The 18,305-nt window shown below is 43.9% G+C and overlaps 1 protein-coding gene across 5 annotated transcripts in view; it reads right to left on the bottom strand.

Annotated features, from left to right (window-relative positions):
• LOC126516536 (uncharacterized) overlaps window positions 1–18,305 on the bottom strand; it is a 160,073-nt gene that overhangs the window by 82,623 nt on the left and 59,145 nt on the right. For 4 of the 5 annotated variants that reach the window (XM_055063945.2, XM_050166661.3, XM_055063947.2 and 1 more), the window contains one exon: window positions 1,216–1,406. In XM_055063945.2, coding sequence (XP_054919920.1) covers window positions 1,216–1,406 — 191 coding nt within the window. Of the gene's footprint in view, window positions 1–1,215; window positions 1,407–17,320; window positions 17,424–18,305 lie in introns of all 5 variants that reach the window. The other variant, XM_055063948.2, reaches the window with a different exon arrangement.

Raw genomic sequence — 18,305 nt, 5'->3', positions numbered from 1 at the left:
GATAAATCTTTCAACCAACGCAACTTGTGTCATTCAGTTTTATTCAGAAAATAAAATGAAGTACATGCAACAGGGGTTTAGTGACCTGTGTTTTTTGGAAAATCATAATTTATCCTCAGATGTACAGCGGAAGTTATTAACTGAGCCTATGCATGATTAATGGACAGTAACTGGTGCCGATATACGCCTTAAAAATCAGCTTTAGTGCCTGTTACAGGCACGGACAATAGTAATTTCTAGTGTATAAACATCCGGTCCCTAGTCATAACATACGACAATGTGCAGTGTCACACGTACAGTGCCATTGCATATAAAGTGTCAAAGCATATGTGGCATATGTGTCTGCGCTGCGTGACACGGACAGTGTCAAGAGTACTTTATGGGGTTGGTGCCATTTCCTGGCCACCATTCACTAATCCATTTTGCTGCAATAGGGTCACAGTGAAACTTGCCCGTGAACGTCAGTGAATACCCTACCCTCACTGCTATGCGGCTTGCAAATGTGTAAAAAAACAATAATGACCTGGAATGACGTGTCTTAACGGGTAGCTAGGCAGAAGGCCGTGAGACTGTCATTAAGACAAAAAAAGAACATGCGCTACTGAGAAGCCGGCTAAAAGTGTTATCCTGTAGCAAATGTCTAAATTATGTAATTCTTCCATGTGAGACTAGGGACTCTATTCTCTACATTTTTTTACTTCCACGTTGGCTTTAGGGAGCTTGTGTTCTCATTGAATGGCTCATAAAAGAAACTATGGTGAAGCCAGCAGCAGCAAATTGATCCAGAGTGGGGCCCCAAATTGAAATTGCCTGCAAAGAGCTTCACAGTTCTGTAGCAAAGTTAGTTGATAATGATGAAACGTGAAACAAATGGCTGGTTTTACAGATGCTGTTTTGACATCATTACAGCAAGAGACTCGGGAACAACTGAAGAAAAACAAAACACTTTTCATTCGAGCAGCACACACAGCCTTTCTGCACCATCTAGTGGATTTTCCGGCAAGCAAGAAGTCAGAGATGAGTCATAATTGTAGAAGGGGCTAAAAAAGAAAATGAACAGACACAAGAAGAAAAATAAACTAACACATTGATCTTAATAACCCACACGCATAGTCCACAAAATGCAACAAAATGTATTAAGATAGGTTTCAACACCAAGGTCGAAAGACGCAAGAGCTTCTATGTTTCGGAAATCGCAGGAACCATGCAACTAACCTCAGTATGGTCTTGTTTTGCCTTCAGATGTTCCACTGGATCACCGTCAGTCAAAGTGTTGAGAAGCTGAGAATCAACCAGTCTGGGCTTTGGGTACACCACCGGTCTGTCACTGGTTGTCATGTAGAAGGGCTGTCGGTTGTGGTAGGTATCCGGTGTCACAACATTCTTGTTTTCCTGGTGTAGCTCCTCTGGAAAACAACAGCGAACAAGAACAAAAGACTCTTTGTTATTGCTATAAGCTGCTTTTGAACTGTGCAAATTTGTTTTCTTGGCACTATTCAGTGTAGAATAAAAGGCAAGCAGTTTAGCTTTCATAAATACCGCATCCGTGAAAAAAAAAAAGAACTGAGGCAGGCTATGCAAATGCACACTTTGAGATGTTAACGCAGTGATCTATGTAAAAAAGGGCCAAAGTGATTTTATGGGCTCATCAAGGGAAGACATTGTAGTAAACAAAAAATGGAGCTTTAATGCGGGGATCAACTTAGATACGACATGTATGTTGACAATTCTGTCCATTGCCAATACTCAATGATTGCGACCAGTCTGTGTCTGTCCCAGCATGCCTCAGTCCATGATGCATACGGCAATGGGTTGAACGAAACCAGACAGCTGAGGTCAACACAAGCAGGGCACTACGGACGGGTGTGAGCACATGAGATAAGTGTGTGTGTGTGTGTGTGTGCCCTAACGATTAGAGCATCGGACTGTTGTGTCTGGAAACTAGGGTTCGATCTTACTATCAGACACATAATTCTTTTATTTTCTGTGCATGAACTATTCAGCAAGACAGGAACAGCCACAGTTAGTAATGTCCGGGAGGTCAATAAAGTTTGAGACAAAAGGCATGTTGGAATGGCAATTATCATGAGTGCCATTGAATTGGCAACAAGTGCATTAACATAATGTTTATTCCTGGCTCCAGCACTGTTACATATACTTGGCCCCAGAGAGAGAGAAGGGAGTGAGGCAGGTGAGTGATAGTAAAATATCACAGTCGTGGTGACTGCATCACAGAAGTTAGTGTCAGCAGTCAGAAGCCGAAGCAAAATGATTTAACAGGAGAGGCAGAGAGACCAACATGTGAACATGTACATTACCTGCCATTCCATATAGGGAAGGAGAAAAATGCATGGATGACTGGGTCGAGAAAGGATGCATAAAGGAATGTATGCATAACACTGCCATTTCCTTGAAGCCAAAGGTCCAGCCCACCTGATCGCAAAATGTCCAATACATCCTTCACAGTCATTATTACTGCTGTATTACTGTCCCACGTAACTCGTACATATTATAACCACATGAGACCAACAGATAAAGAAAGAAAGGAAACTGACATTTAGAAACAGGTACTAAACAATGGAACAATAGTGAACAAGAAACAACTTGCTGAGGCGAGTGTTAAATGCACATCCTTTGCTGTGTGCATGCAATGCGTACCAATTGGGCTACTGTGGGAGCTGCGCCCATGACCACTTTCTTGAGTACTTGTGCATGTATACAAGATACTGTATAGCCCTGGGCGCATTAGCCAGTTCCCCTTGAAGCCATGGTGGCAGATCTGCAACGTCCTTTCAACCGCAGGCATTGTGTAGTATGTGCGCTTAGGGGAGGAGAGTTAGCCAATAAACTTTCCCATGTTAACTCGGCTGTGTCACGAGTTATAAGAATAAGGGGAACCAAGAGGCTTGATTTATGTTTTTAGTTACAAGTTACAACCATACTACACATTCTATCTTCTAGGTTTCTGTAAAAGAATAAGGTATGGAAAACTGGCTCCACTGCTGTTAGTGTGGAGCACAGGCTCCTATACAAGGTGGTATCAAAAAGTTTCGAGAATGACTTTGTCTTGAAGAAAGCGATTTAGTATGTGCATTCAGACACTGTCACCGTCAATGTAGTCCTCTTGCACAGCAATGCAGTGCTCTCAGTGTTCCTGCAACTTTGCGAATATGTTCTTGAAGCCTTTTTTTTTTCCGGTAAAAGCCAAGAACCCTTCTGCAATTTGAGCTTGATTAACCATCAAGGATAAATTATGACATTAGAGCTTCGTTTTTAACTTTACGAAGAAAGCAATATAAGTGGGGGTGAAACCTGACCAATGACACTTTCATGTAGGGGAACATCAGTAGGGACAAAACACTGATGTATGAATATGATGCAGAGAAGCAAGAGTCATTGCATTTGAAAAGATGAATATCTCCATGACTGAAAAAAGGCTAGGCTTGACAAAAAGTGCATGCTCATTGTCTTTTTTGGTACTCACAGTATTATGCACCAGGAATTCTTGCCAAATGGTCCGACTATCAACAGTGAGTTTTAATGTCAATTTTGAAAGCAACTGATGGAGACAATTTGGGGGAAATGGTGCAATCAGTGGTGCACTAGGGGCTTGGTCACGGAGCAGGAATTATTGAGGAGGTGAAAGAGCGCTCGCTGAGAAATATCAACAAAGTCACGGCGTCAGGTATGGCGCCGAACACCCTCTGTCTTGCATCAGCTCACCGAGAAGGCAAATCGCACACGCTGCGCTCTCCAAAGAGGCAATACATGAGACGATAGGAATTTTTCTGCGTCACATTAAAAGAAGAATACGCAAACAGTTTTCTTTGCAGCATGACAGATGAAACGTAGGGCATGCTGCCATGGTTTCCTCCTCGACCAACCATGACGTTATCGGGCCACCCACATCTGCTTGTGCTTTCACGGCCTAACCCCCCCCCCCCCCCCCCCCCCTGAGTCTTCTCAAATATTTCGTTCTCTGTGGGCTGGGTGCTGTACGACGACAATGCAGCATCACAAATCACACTGCACATGCGAGTTTCTTGCCAGAAACAACATGATTTTCTACCCTACTTGTCAGATTTGGCTACCGCCTATTTCAATCTCCTCCCAAAATTAAAAACCCAGCTCAAACGTCGCCAATTTGACACAACACTGCTTAAAGAATGAATCACTGAAGCATGCTCGACTCGTTCTAGAAAAAAAGGCTTCCACGACATATTAGCGAAGTGGTAGGAATGCGGTAAAACATATTCTGGAGCTTTATATGCCAAAACCATCATATTGCTACGGAATAGTATTACCGATGACGAAGAGGCGAGCATTAAGAAGACGACGACGACGATTGGAGGCTAGCGCGGGCTGTTGCCTCTTGGCCAAGTGCGGCGTATTACGTTGTAAATATACTCGTATATAGCTTTTCATCTGCGTCTTCTTACGTAACATATCTGGTGGAGGTGGACGTTCCCTGTACCTCGTCACGGAGCTTCGCAGTGGACGGTACGTCGAGCCTAGCTTCATGGCTCCCGGCGATGACAACTCGACTCAGCTGCCTCCGACACCTGCTGCCACTTCGACGACCAACATCACTCTCCCTGCTCCTCGTGATCCTGGCGTATTCTCGGGCAAAGATGGGGAAGACGTCGACGACTGGATCAGCCTGTACGAACACGTCAGCTGCAATAACCGGTGGGACCCTACTATCATGCTCGCCAACGTAGTCTTTTACCTCGGTGCCACACCTCGAGTTTGGTTTCGGACGCACGAAGAGGAGCTCACCAGTTGGGATTCGCTCAAGCAAAAGCTCCGACACTTGTTCGGCAACCCCTACGGTCACAAACTTGCCGCGCAGAAGGCGCTTTCCAGCCGTGTGCAGACGTCAACAGAGCCCTATGTCACGTACATTCAGGACGTCTTGGCTCTGTGCCGCAAAGTTGATGCACACATGACTGAGTCAGACAAGGTATCCCACATCCTCAAAGGCATTGCCGATGACGCTTTCAACTTGCTCGTATTCAACAACGTCGCGACGGTGGATGCTGTTATAAAAGAGTGCACGCCGCCGCCTGGAACTCGCTAAAAGCCGACGTATCGATCAGCAGTTTGCCCGTTTGCCCAACACCCCAGCGACATCTTCCTGTGCCGACGCTCCTCGTCCCAACAACACTGGCGATATTACCAAGATCATCCGGCGTGAGATTGAGGCCGCCTATCCAGCTGCCTTCGACTCCAGCCCCACCAACGCACCTACAGTCACGGTTTCCCTGATAATTCTTCCCGGCACGACACCGCCGGATTTTCTCCCTTTTATCTACTCTACGGTCGCGAACCGACCTTGCCCCTTGACACGGCACTTCCTCCTGCTTCGATCTCAACAAGCGAGTATGCGCGCGACGCCATCGCCCTCGCCGACCATGCATGCCAGCTTGCCCGTGCTCGACTGACGGATTCGCAAACCACTCAGCAGCGTCAGTACAACGCCCGCCACCGTGACGTACAGTTTTCGCCTGGTGCGCTCATGCTCTTGTGGTCGCCCTCTCGTCACGTCGGACTTTCACAAAAGCTCCTTTCGCGATACACAGGGCCCTACCGCGTGCTGCGCCAGGTGACGCCTGTGACGTATGAAATTGCCCCTGTGAGCTCAACCTCGTCATCTACTCTGGCATCTAGTGATGTCGTGCACGTCAGTAGGCTCAAGGCCTACTACATTGCTTCCGAGTCCGGCCTTTAGTCGATCCGGGACGGCGCTTTTGCTGCCGGGGGTAGTGCTACGGAATAGTATTACTGATGACGAAGAGGCGAGCATTAAGAAGACGACGACGACGATTGGAGGCTAGCACGGGCTCTTGCCTCTTGGCCAAGTGCAGTGTATTACGTTGTAAATATACTTATATATAGCTTTTCATCTGAGTCTTCTTACGTAACAATACGATTATGCAGCACACAGCAGTGGGGAACTCTAGTTAATTTTGACCACCTGGACTTTTTTAATGTGCACCCCCGAATGAACAGTACCCCCCCCCCCCCCCCATGGCTGTTTTTGCATTTTGCCCCTATTAAGTAAAGCTGGAAGCTCTCTGCACCATTGTGCAAAAGAATTTCTTCAAAGGTCACAGTATTTGAATGCACATGAATGCATTATTTTCTTAAAACAGAGCCAGTCTTGAAACTTTTCGATACTACCTAGTATTTTTCAATGCCTGCCCAGTTGCTCTGTAATGCATGGGAGCCAGCAGTCCACTGCGGCAGCACCACATTCCCAATCACTTTACCCCTGTTGTTGCAAGAGCGTGGGTAACTTTAGCTGGGCACTGCTGCTGCTCGATCCATGCCAGTCCATGCCGGCTAATTGCATGGCATGCAATCATGTGCGATAAATGATAGTTAACGTGACCCTAACAATGTCCCCCCAAAAGTGTGACCAACTACTACAGGTTTACCCACTTAATTTATTACAAGTGCTAGTCAAATTAGTCCAACCGCCAGTCATTTTAAACCAAGTGCCATACAATATAATCCAAGCAATCCAAACACCAGCCAAATTCAAAAGCCTGTGAATTTAATCCAAGCATAACACACTTCAAGGGCCTTTAAATTTCAAAGGAACTGAAATTTCGTAAAAATGTTAGGGGTTTATGTTCTAATTCCAAATAAGCGAGCAAAGTGGGGGACCAATAGCATTCCTGCAACGTGACAAATTAGAACCTTTGCACAGTTTTTTTTTTTTTTTTTTTGTGTATTGAGAGCAAGTCCGAATACAGAAATTCTCGCACAAAGGTGTGAGGAAATGTCAGCATTGGATGGTTGAGAGAGTTTGTGACACAGGTACCATGTTGTTATGTCTATCGAACGAAACACCAAGAACTCAAGGATGATCACTAGGCATGGGTACCTTAGTCACTTGTGAATATGAATCACTTTTTCTACTACCGCTTTCAGTAGCCTTCGATCGGAAACGTCCTTACTGACACCATTCAATTTCGCATGAAATTAGCCAGTAACTGCATGGTACAACCTCACTGATAGGGCCTAGTCACTAGTGAGCAGATTTAAGTTACTTGCTATGCTCACTTCAGTGTTATCGCTATTCTAAACACGATAATGTCACATATAGAAAATGAAATGTCCTAAAATGAGAGAATCAACCATGCCTACGAAGAACTGGTGTGCTTAAGTCATTAGTGATTTTGAATCGGCTGCTTTCTCTGGGAGTTGCAGCTTTCATTCCTGCATGTCGTCAGTGGTATTAATCAAACTGTCATAAAAAGTTTTTTTGCTATCATTATCAAATGATAATGCTGAGATATTAGTGATCACTAGTGATGCGCTCGGTTTGGTGCTCTCCTACTTTCATGCAGCATAGTGTTGTGGATATCAAATGAAAAGTCATTTAAATGACGTTCCATTGTGATCATTCATTGATGGTGCGATAGAATCACTAGTGATCATGACTCACTATTTTCAGTATGACATTGGTAGGTTTCATTCATGGTATCATGGATATCGTCACTGGTATTGTTACGGTGCATTTTTACAGAACCGTGCACACAAAAGGAAGACGAAGAGGAAGTGGTAGACTGTCTCCTCGAGCTGTGAGCTTTGTACCAGCCTGCGCAATTACCACTTTTTCCCCACGTAAATAGTTGTAAATACATTTGTGCACCAGGCTTCCTCTTCGCAATGTTTGGCTATCGGGCCATAAGTGGTCCACCTACTCATGTTATCTGGATAATGTCATCGTATTTTCCCCCACGTTTGAGAACCACCTCAGTCGCTTGGCTGCTATTCTTGAAGTCTTTAGGGAGGCTGGCCTTCAAATGAACTCTTCCAAGTGTCATTTTGAACACAAAGTCAAAGTTCCTGGCCACCTTGTCCGTGCTGCCGGCATACATCCTGATTCTGATATGATTCATGCAGTCAAGAACTTTCCTGTACCCTGCTCAGCAAAAGGTGTGCGTAGCTTCGTGGGCTTATGCTTCTTTTTTTTGTCGGTTTGTTAAAAATTTTGCGGATATCACCCAGCCACTGACTGACCTTCTTAAGAAGGACAGGGCATTGTTTTTTTTTTTGGGGGGGGGGGGGGGGGGCTGTGAACAAGCCAACAGCTTCGACACCCTCATCCGCTTATTAACAAAGCCTCTGATATTTGGCCACTTTGATCCATCTGTACCAACTCAAGTTCCCACAGTCGCCAGTGGTCATGGCATAGGTGCTGTTCTCGCTCAACAGCAAAATGGAGTCAAGCAGAACACTCCCTATGCCAGTTGCCTCTTGTCCCCTTCAGAGCGCAATTTTTCCATCACCGAGCACAAGTGCCTCTCTCTGGTGTGGACAGTGGCTAAATTGCACCCTTACTTGTTTGGCCTTCCATTTTGACCACCATGCCTTGTGCTAGCTATCGTTACTGAAAGCCCTGACTGGCCACCTTGGTCACTGGGCACTCAGACTTCAAGAGTATTCTTTTGTTATTATGCAAAAGTCCGGCTGCTTACATCTGAACGTCAACTGCTTGTCTTGTCATCCCGTCAATCCTCCTGACTGACGAACAGGATGCCGACACTTGCCTTTTGGCCATTTCTGACTTCTGCGACATCATTACTGAGATCATTGAGCGCTTGACTTCAGGACAATGAGATCACTCAACCAAAACGTTCGTGCTCCATGATGACATTCTTTATCGACGCAACATCAGTTCCGATGGACCATATTTACTGCTAGTTGTCCCTCGTCATCTCCATTCTACTGTTCTTGCTGAGCTACACAACGCACCCACTGCCGGACACCTTAGCACCTCCCGCACTTACAGCAGAGTTCGCCGTCGCTTCTTCTGGCCAGGCCTTTACAGCTCTGTGTGCCGTTACGTTACTGCTTGAGACCCCAGCCAGAGCGAAAGAGGCCATGTGCGCCACCTGCTAGCCACCTTCGTCCAATCGACAATTCCCACGGAACCTTTCTTCCGTGTTGGCATGGACCTTCTTGGCCCCTTCCCCACATACAAAAAAGGAAACAAGTGAATTATCCTTTGCCACAGACTATGCCATGTTCACGCGCTATGCCATTACACATGCCCTGCTCACCAGCTGGGCTACAGATGCAGCAGACTTTTTACTTCAAGATGTGATTCTTCACCATGGCGCACCAAGGCAGCTGCTTACAGATTGTGTCCGCTACTTCCTGTACCAAGTTGTCGAAGACATACTTCATTCCTGCTCCACTGAACACATGCTCGCAACCACATATCACACACGAATGAACGGACTGACCGCTGAATGACTGAGTCGCACCCTTACAGAGATGTTGTCTATGTACGTTTCAGCAGACCATCGCAATAGGGACAGCACTTCGCCCTACGTGACATATGTGTACAATTCGTCACGTCATGATAGCACGGGTTTCTTGCCTTTCTACTTCTTGTTTGGTCGCCATCCCACTCTGGCTTTTGACACCTTGCTACCTTCGGTGTCGCGACATACCATGGAATACATCCATGACGCCGCTGGTCGGGCTTGTATGGCTCGCCAGATTGCCTGTGATCGACTTAACTTACAGTGGCTCAGGCTCTCAAAAGACTGGCTACGGCAGTCGCAACTGGAACCTTTAGCTCTCTCCCGGAAATCTCGTTCTGCTGTGGACTCCCAAGTCACAATATCGGCCTGTCTGAAAAACTGCTTTCATGTACCGGGCATTACGACAATTAGGTAAATTAAATTACGAAATTGCCCCTGTTGAAGACACCATTGTCGTCCCAGTTACGAACTGACGTCCCTGTGTCCCATTTAAAACCGTACAGTCCATCTAGTTCGCTACCATTCCAAGAAACACTGGGATGGTGCTCCAGCACCCTGGGGTTATGTTACAGCGTATTTGGACAGGACTGTGCGTGCAAGAGGAAGAGGAAGAGAAAATAGTAGACTGTCTCCTGGAGCTGTGACCTTTGTACCAGCCTGTGCGATTAAAGTAAAACCTCATTAAACCGTACCCACTTAGACAGTAGTTTCGGTTTAAAAGTAGTACAAATCCATGACTCAGTGGCCATTGAACATGTGTTTTGTATCCGCATAAGCTTTACCAGCTTATTGCATACGTATCAGTTAACACGTAGTGTTTCTACTTTTCGTCACGCAATCACAGCGGTGCGTTGTCCCCATCAGGCAGCCCGGCAGAACAACAAGCCGCAGAGATCTGAACGGCCTCCAAGCGTCCTGTGCGTTTGAGAGTGAAGCCACAGCAACATCAACATCATTTCGGTGCCGTGCCAGAGAGCGTTGCAGCGTCGTGCAAGCTAGGGCTCGCGTTATGCTGAAGCTCGGATAAAAAACACCGGGTGCTCAGCATCGAAGAAAAGTTGAACATTGTTCGTGCTATCGAACGTGGCACGAAGAAGTCGGCGCTGGCACAGGACAGGTATCTACCATTAACTACGGTGTGTGGCATTTGGAATGCGAAAAAGTTGCTGCGAGGAGATGTTGGCTACGAGGTTTGATTTTTCACCATCGTTGCCTCTGTAGTTGCCGAAGTGTCGCCTAACGACAGTGATGAGACAACACAGAATGCGACAGCACAGGTGATTCAGGTCTGACAGTGGCAGAAGCTGCGCGTTACGTCAGCCTCGTGAATGCAGTCGTCGTGACGGGAACAGCACCCCGCAATGAAAAAGGCGCCCCGCGAGTTCTGCAGCGCTACATCGCATGTGCACGAAGATAACCAATGGGCCATTAAGGTGACAGAATGGGTACCAAAACAAGGGAAGCGCAGTAGAGGACGGCAGAAGACTAGGTGGTGCAACGAAATTAAGAAATTTGCGGGTGCTAGTTGGAATCGATTGGCACAGGATAGGGGTAATTGGAGATCGCAGGGAGAAGCCTTCGTCCTGCAGTGGACATGAAATAGGCTGATGATGATGATGATGATGATGATGATGATGATGAAGGAACTGGCTGAAAAGCTGGCTCGCAGCTTCAGTAATTTTGAAGCCGCAGTCGTCGCCACTTGGCCATCGTCTCATCAAACGAAAATAAACTTTTGTTGCGAGAAGTGAATAAATACTGCATGTTTTTTCCCCTTTCATCGCACTGTCTCTCATGCTATTTCAGTTATGCAGTACTACCATTTAGTACGTACTTTTTCCGGGCTCCGGCAAAGTACGGTTTACCAAGGTTTAATGGACCACTAAGATTTCACTATGTAAATAGTTGTAAATACATTTGTGCATCAGGCTTCCTCTTCGTAACAGTATCAAACGGTCATAAAATGAGTATTTTTGGTATCATTAAATGATAACACCGAGCATAAATGATTACTAGTGATGTGCTTAGTCTGGTGCCCTTGTACTTTTATGCAGCATAGCATCATAGATGCCAAATAAAAGTTTATTTAAACAGTGATTCAATTCTGATAACTCAGAGGTGCTAGGGTGTAGTCACTAGGGATCACGGATCACTTTGTTCTGTACTACAGCGGTAGCCATCGTTTGGGCACATTGTCACTGGTATCTAACAAAAATGTAATTAAATGAGGATTATTTGTGCTACTAAAGTCCAACTAATAAAGCAGAGTCATTATTTATCGCTATAGCAATGAGCTCCGTTTGGTGCTTTTACTCAAACGGTAATTCAAGTTTAATAGTTAGAAGGTGCTAGGAATGGGTGACTAGTGATCACAGAATCACTCTGCATTGCGAGTCAGCAAGGGTAGGAGAAAAAAATGCTCATTCACTCAGATTTTTATAGATATCAATGACGACGTGCACGAATGGTGGCTACCATTGTTATGCAGAACAAAGTGATGCGTTATCAGTAGTGACTACAACCTTGCATCTCCAAGACATCATAACTGAATTGCTATCTATTAGTGATCTCTAACAAACTGACATTATCACATAACAAGGATACCAAAAATACTCTTTTGATCCCAATTTGATGGATGCCAATGACGCCATGAATGAATGATAGCTGCCACTTTCATGCTGAAGATAGTGATTCATGACCACAAGTGACTCAATCCAAGCATCTTTGGATTATTATAACTGATTCGTCGTTTAAATAACTTTTGATATCCATCATGCTATGGCACATGAACATAGGAGAGAACCGAACCGAGCGCATGACACCAAAAATGCTCATTTTATGAGTTTGATTGATAACATTGATGAGATGCATGAAATAAAGCTGCCACTATCAGAGAAAATAAGTCATTCTAATTACTAGTGACTTAACCACACATGCTCCTAATAGGCGGGGTTGAATAACTTGTTTTATGACATTTCATTTGATATCCATGACGTTATCGTGTTTAAACTGCGATAACACTGAACTGAGCATAGTAACTTCTGCTCACTAGTGACTTGACCCTGTAAGTGTATCCTGCATTTCATTGCTAATTTCATGAGCATTTGAATTGTGACGATGATGACGTAATCGATTGAAGGCTACCAAAAGTGGCAGCAGAAAAAGTGATTTTTATTCACTAATAACCAATGCCTAACAGTGCCTAGTGATTATCACCGAGTCCCTCTTTGATGCTTTAGTTGATACCCAAGATGACATCGCACTTGTATCACTAACTCTGTTAATGATACAATGCTAACTTGTCTGCGAGAATTTGTCTTCTGAGTCACTCTCAAAACTCAATGAAGAAAAGCGCCCAAAGGTTGTAATTAGTCATGTGGCAGGAACACTACTAGGTCCCCAACCTTGTCTTCTTATTTCAAATAAAAATAACCCCTAATAATTTTTTTTAATTTCGGTGGCCGCAAAATTTGAACGTTCTTGAAGGACTGTATGCTTGGATTCAATTCGATGGCATTTGGATTCAATTGGCTGGCATTTGGAATAAATACAGTGGTATTTTGGATTAAATTGATTGGCACTTGCATTAAATGACTCGCAGTTGCATTATTTTAATGGTGCTTGGATTAAATAGTACAGGAAAACCTGTAGAAAGTGGTACCCTCACAGTGACCCCCGGTTTTCACGTCACTAGCTGGGCTGTCATTGCAAAAAAAAAATGCAGGAGGCTCTATGTGAAGTTTCAACTGCTGACAGTCTATTGCTGTTTATTTCCAATTTTGAGCGATAACTAAGCACAACACGGAGTTATAACACTTTCTATTCATCCAACATCATTTTCGTTTTCTTTGTAGTTTATTCTTTCTTTCATTGCCTGCCAACGTTGCTCAAGATGCATCTGCACCAACCCGGACCACTCTCTACAGCGTAGTCCTCTTTCGAAACATCTCTGCAGTTCCCTCACCAAGCTAGCCCTCACCACACTCCTTTGATACTCACTAATGCTTCTCACAGCTGGGGGGGAGAGCTAGCTACAGAAACCCCTCATCAAGATACAGCAGTTGCTTGCACTGATAGAAATGAGCACACACTTTTGTTTGGAACGCTGGCTACTGCCTTTCTTCATCACTCCTTGTTGACCACTTCAAGTTCCTGTTACTAAATTGCAGATTATGAAGTGTTGTTTATTAAAAGCATGCATGAGTATTAACAATAATAATAATAATGCTTTATTTTGGAAAATTCAGTGTACAGAAATGTGGCCCTCCTAAAGCCAAGGGTTTGGTTTGAGCAAATTAACAGTTTATACTGTCAAAAGAGGTAAAAGAGACGCCAACCACAAACATAAAAAAGCAAAGAAAACAACTACTTTTCTGTTTATGGCTGGCGCCATTTAATATTTGACTATGAGCAATCCCGACCAGACGAGTTTTCATCAAACTCTTGATTTCAAACAGTTTCTATATTGATGTGCAAGTGTCAAATCGCCCATTGAGTGAAAAGGCCGGCGTCTGTCTTCTATAGCAGCGAAATGACACCCTCGCTCTGGCAAGCAGGCACGCGGTCTGCATCTTTCTGTCTCTCTCACCCCCACTGGGCTTAGCTGCTGCGCGAGCCTGCCGGTCTTGGCGGATGCTGCTACTTCCGCGGTCTCTCGTCACGCAGGACGTCGGTGGCTTGTGCCGTTAGCACCACAGGCTGCTGCTGCTTGCTGGCTTGGGCAGTTTGTAGCTCTATGGTACATTACTTGACGTGCAAAACTTGAAGGACCACTCAGTGGATTTCAATTTAACATTATCGCTTTCGCATTCACAACTCGTAAGAAGTGCTTAGGTGTTCTTGGATTTTTTGGGCACATTGACGAGTGCGAATGATAGTGGTTTCACTCGAAAGTCTGGACCGCCAAGTAACATATAGTGTGCTCTGTTACGTACCTTCTCGTGTTTTAAGTCTGCTGTGGCTGCCGGTACATAGGGGTGTGCACATAGCAGTGTTTGAGACCAAACCGAATATGCCTTAAATAGTGCCAGAAAAAAATGGAATCATACCGATTACTTTTGGAATAGTTTGATAATAATGTACAGCTTTCTCACTACAAATATCAAACAACTTTAACACCTTGGTATTCACAACAATATAAGCCTTCTGTCGTAATGCGGCACATTAAAAACATGCTTTATTAAAAGCTTATAGGAATCATTAGAAACAATTAAGCAGGTTGTTCACAACTTTGCTTTAATACAGGCAACCTCGTAGGAAAAAAATATGTGCGTACGGTCGCGACCAGCATGCGCGTCGTCTGTGGCTACGGCAACCTGTACACTCTTGTACACTTGTGTTTCATGCATGATAGGTTGTTTCCCTCACGCTAGCGCAAGAAAAGGTGGCAAGAATAAAACTTTTTTTCTCTAGCTCGAAGTGTTCTGGCAAACTATTTTCTAAAGTATGCTGCAATGAAAGATACTCTGATATTATCCGCTTCCAACGAGAGGACACAGGTGGTGCTTCTACAAAGAGCACTGAACAATACGCACTGTCGAATACTGTGCCAAACAACATACTTTTCTGAGTGTTCGCACAGCCAGATAAATCAGGCTGACTAAGTGACGTAGCATGCTCTAGCTCATTACGCCCTATGTCGATGGGATGAAGAAAAATTGAACTTTTGCTTCAATTTCATGTTCGATCGTGTACACTCCTTGACATAAAGTCTTTGAAAAGTTCTAAAGAAATATTTGTATTTGCAAATAGCGACTATTAGACTCGAGGACTTGAATGAATAATGACTATTTCATTTGAAAACTAAATAAAATATGAAAACATTTGATTTGTTACTCAAAAGTTTCGAATAATCCCACATTCCGATCAGTATGAAATCTATCACGCAGTCGCTAATATGAAGTGTTCATAAACTACAAGAAAAATATTCGTATTTACGAATAGTGATTATTTGATTGAAAGACCAAATCAAGTATGGCAAAGCTTGTTAATTTAAAGTTTCTAATACTCTTGCACTCTAGCGCTGAGCATACAGTATCTCCAAAAAAAGAAAAAAAAAAGATATATTCCTTTGTAGTGCATCGGAATACAGCTCTGAACTTACAAGTTGTATTTCTCTACTTGGACGATCATGATTCTGAAAAAATGCTTTGAGGCTTCTCTGTTCAAGAGTGCAGGAAAATCCCGGCTGATTGTGAGACCTGCTCTGCTCTGTACCACACTTTACAGCAGAACACACATGCACTCTCTGCTGCGTAGAGATCGCAACATCATCGCCTTACACCTACTACGTTTAACAATTCCTTCAACTGCTATAGCTTCCTTCTTTCACATAACCACTGGGCGATTTCGGGTTTCAGAGCGAAACGAAGACTGTATATGTAATGGCTTGCAGCACAGAGAAAGGAATTCAGATACAGCGAAGCTATAGGATATACCTACACCACATGTAGCATTATTTTTTATAATGATCAGCTACATTTGAAGCATAAACTTTTTCCGTATATACAACATGAAAATAAACCTTCATATTGATGGAAATTTGATGGCACAATCGCCGTAACGATGCACTGACACAATTATGCATAGTGAACAATTACATTGAGGTTTAAACAAGGCACCATGCAAAATAAAACAAAGAAATTTTGCTATGCAAATTATTCTGACACAGACCAAGGTGCTCATGAATAGAATATGGTAAATAGGACAATTAAATTCTGCACGGAAAATCATTCCGACACATACTGAAGTCTTCGTGAATAGAGCGCCAAGTGTACTCATAGTGTATTCATATTTAGGGTTGCACACAAAACACAGAGACACTCTGAAATGTTGAGTTGAATTTTATATGCATTTTGAATGACCACCGTCAGGTTTTCAAGCACCAATTAGACATAGCACATGTTTTCATCAAGCTCAACTATCTATAGAACAAATCAAAGACAAATTTATACATTGATTGAACAATTCTGCAATAGGCCATATAATTTATTCACTGATTAAATGCTATATTACCAAGATTTTTTATGAATGCTTCAATACAACACAAGGCAGCTCCTTCTACGCCGAGCTAAGAGAGTAGTCTCCTCGAGTGTATACTCTATTAACTTCTGCGAAGCCAGGACAATGGGATGAAATGGCCACCATTGTACTAAAGGCATGCACAAGCACTCTAAGCTTATTCCAGGCATAACGATGTAAAAAGTTTAAGGCTTTAGGTGCCAAAATCGGATATAATAAGTGTGGTATTGTCCAAGCAAGAAAAGCATGGCACCCAATTCTGCTGGCCAAAACCCACGCTGACATGATCTGCAGCACATTATTCTGTGTTGGTACGTACACAATGTAGGCAGCTCCACCTTTTTATTAGTGTGATAGCGTAGAACGTGTCCGTACCGGGGTAGTACAGTACGCTAGTATGTATGATGGGTAGGGGTAGTTAAAGGTGGGGCTGCATAAAGACCACGATCCATTGCACGAGTGCCCCCCTGTGCGTGAGCTATTTGGCAGAGCAGCAGCAGCCACCATTATCAGCAAAGCTTGGGAGGGCTCGCCCAGGAAGCTTTTGTTTAAAATGAACCATTACTGTACCTTTGTAGAACACACTGCTTTGATACAAAGTGCTCCTTCTACACCAGTTCATTTGTAAGCTAATAGACCAATACATGCCATCAGTGTACTGCGTTTATATAAAAATTCAATAGACCAATACAAGCTACCAGTTTTGCCAGTGTATCTGGTCTATTATATTATAGACCAATACAGGCTATCAGATTTGTTAGGATATCAGGTCTCTTGCATTATGCAATAGAACAATAAAGGCTATCAGCTTTATAGGTCTATCAGGTTTATGATTTCATAACCCAAAAGGATGAAACCTGTAGCAGCCAATAAAATATTTCTATGGAAATTTTTCTTAGGCAACCACATACCTATATGCTCACGTGCAGGTGAAGGGATCTAGTACCTGATGTGATGAAAACTGATGCCTACCAGTGAGGAAGTCACGTGATGGATGGGGGTCACTAACTCACCGGGTGGCTTGCATATTTCCAATGCTGTCTTGGTTGAGTTTTGAGAATCACCGGTCGCAGATGAAGGCCTTGCACTTGCTGTTGAAGTAGCCTTCAGTGCAAGCTGCATGGCACACACATACGGCATCCGGTTGGCATGTATAAGTTACACAAGATCAAAATTTAATGCAGGAAAGCAAGCTACATCAAACACGTTTTCCCACCCTCATTTGCCAGAGTGTAGCTGTCCTGATATTCACTTTGTTTTGCATTCCATATAACACCATAATAGATGTGAGTCAACAAGCCCAGCAACATGTGTTCATGCCAGTATGGACAATGGAACTTGTCGGAGTAAACTTGTTCGAAGCAGCTACCCCTCTGGCGTCCTTCCACCATCCAGCCATAATTCGAGATGAAAAAGAGTTGTCATAAAGCTTGTCAAAATGTTTGTAAAAACGGACACCAATCCTGAATTTGTAAACTTTCTTGAAAAATTATGGAATGTTTGCAGGCATGTGTGACAGACATGTAAAATTAGGAACGTGGTGGGTGCCTTACAAATGGGACTTGGTCTCAATATTGGGAAAAGTGAGAAGACACGGAGCACAAATATAAAGAAATGTGGCACTGTTTGCCATTAGCAGAGGCACCATGAAGGGCTGTCACTGTCACAGACAGAGTTGGGAGCCATTTTAAAGTTAAATTGTGAGGATTTACATGCCAAAACTACATGGCCATGATAAGGGCCATAGTGCGGTGCTCCAGAATAATTTTGACAAACTCAAGCTCTTAAAACGCACCTAAATTTAAGTACATGAGCGTTTTTGGGTTTTGCCTCCATTAAAATGCAGCCACCAGGGCAGGGAATTGAACCCACGCCCTTGTGCCTAGTAACGCAATGCCATAGCCACCAAGCTACCGCACCACATTAGTTGGGAGCTGTAAACAAAGCCAAGGAGGCTCTGGAAACTGCCCTTAAGCTTTTCTAAGGGTCAGCTCAGAA

Source organism: Dermacentor andersoni, chromosome 1 (genome assembly GCF_023375885.2).
Source record: "Dermacentor andersoni chromosome 1, qqDerAnde1_hic_scaffold, whole genome shotgun sequence".
NCBI classification, from domain to species: Eukaryota; Metazoa; Arthropoda; class Arachnida; order Ixodida; family Ixodidae; genus Dermacentor; species Dermacentor andersoni.
This window is presented reverse-complemented; position numbering and strand designations above follow the sequence as displayed.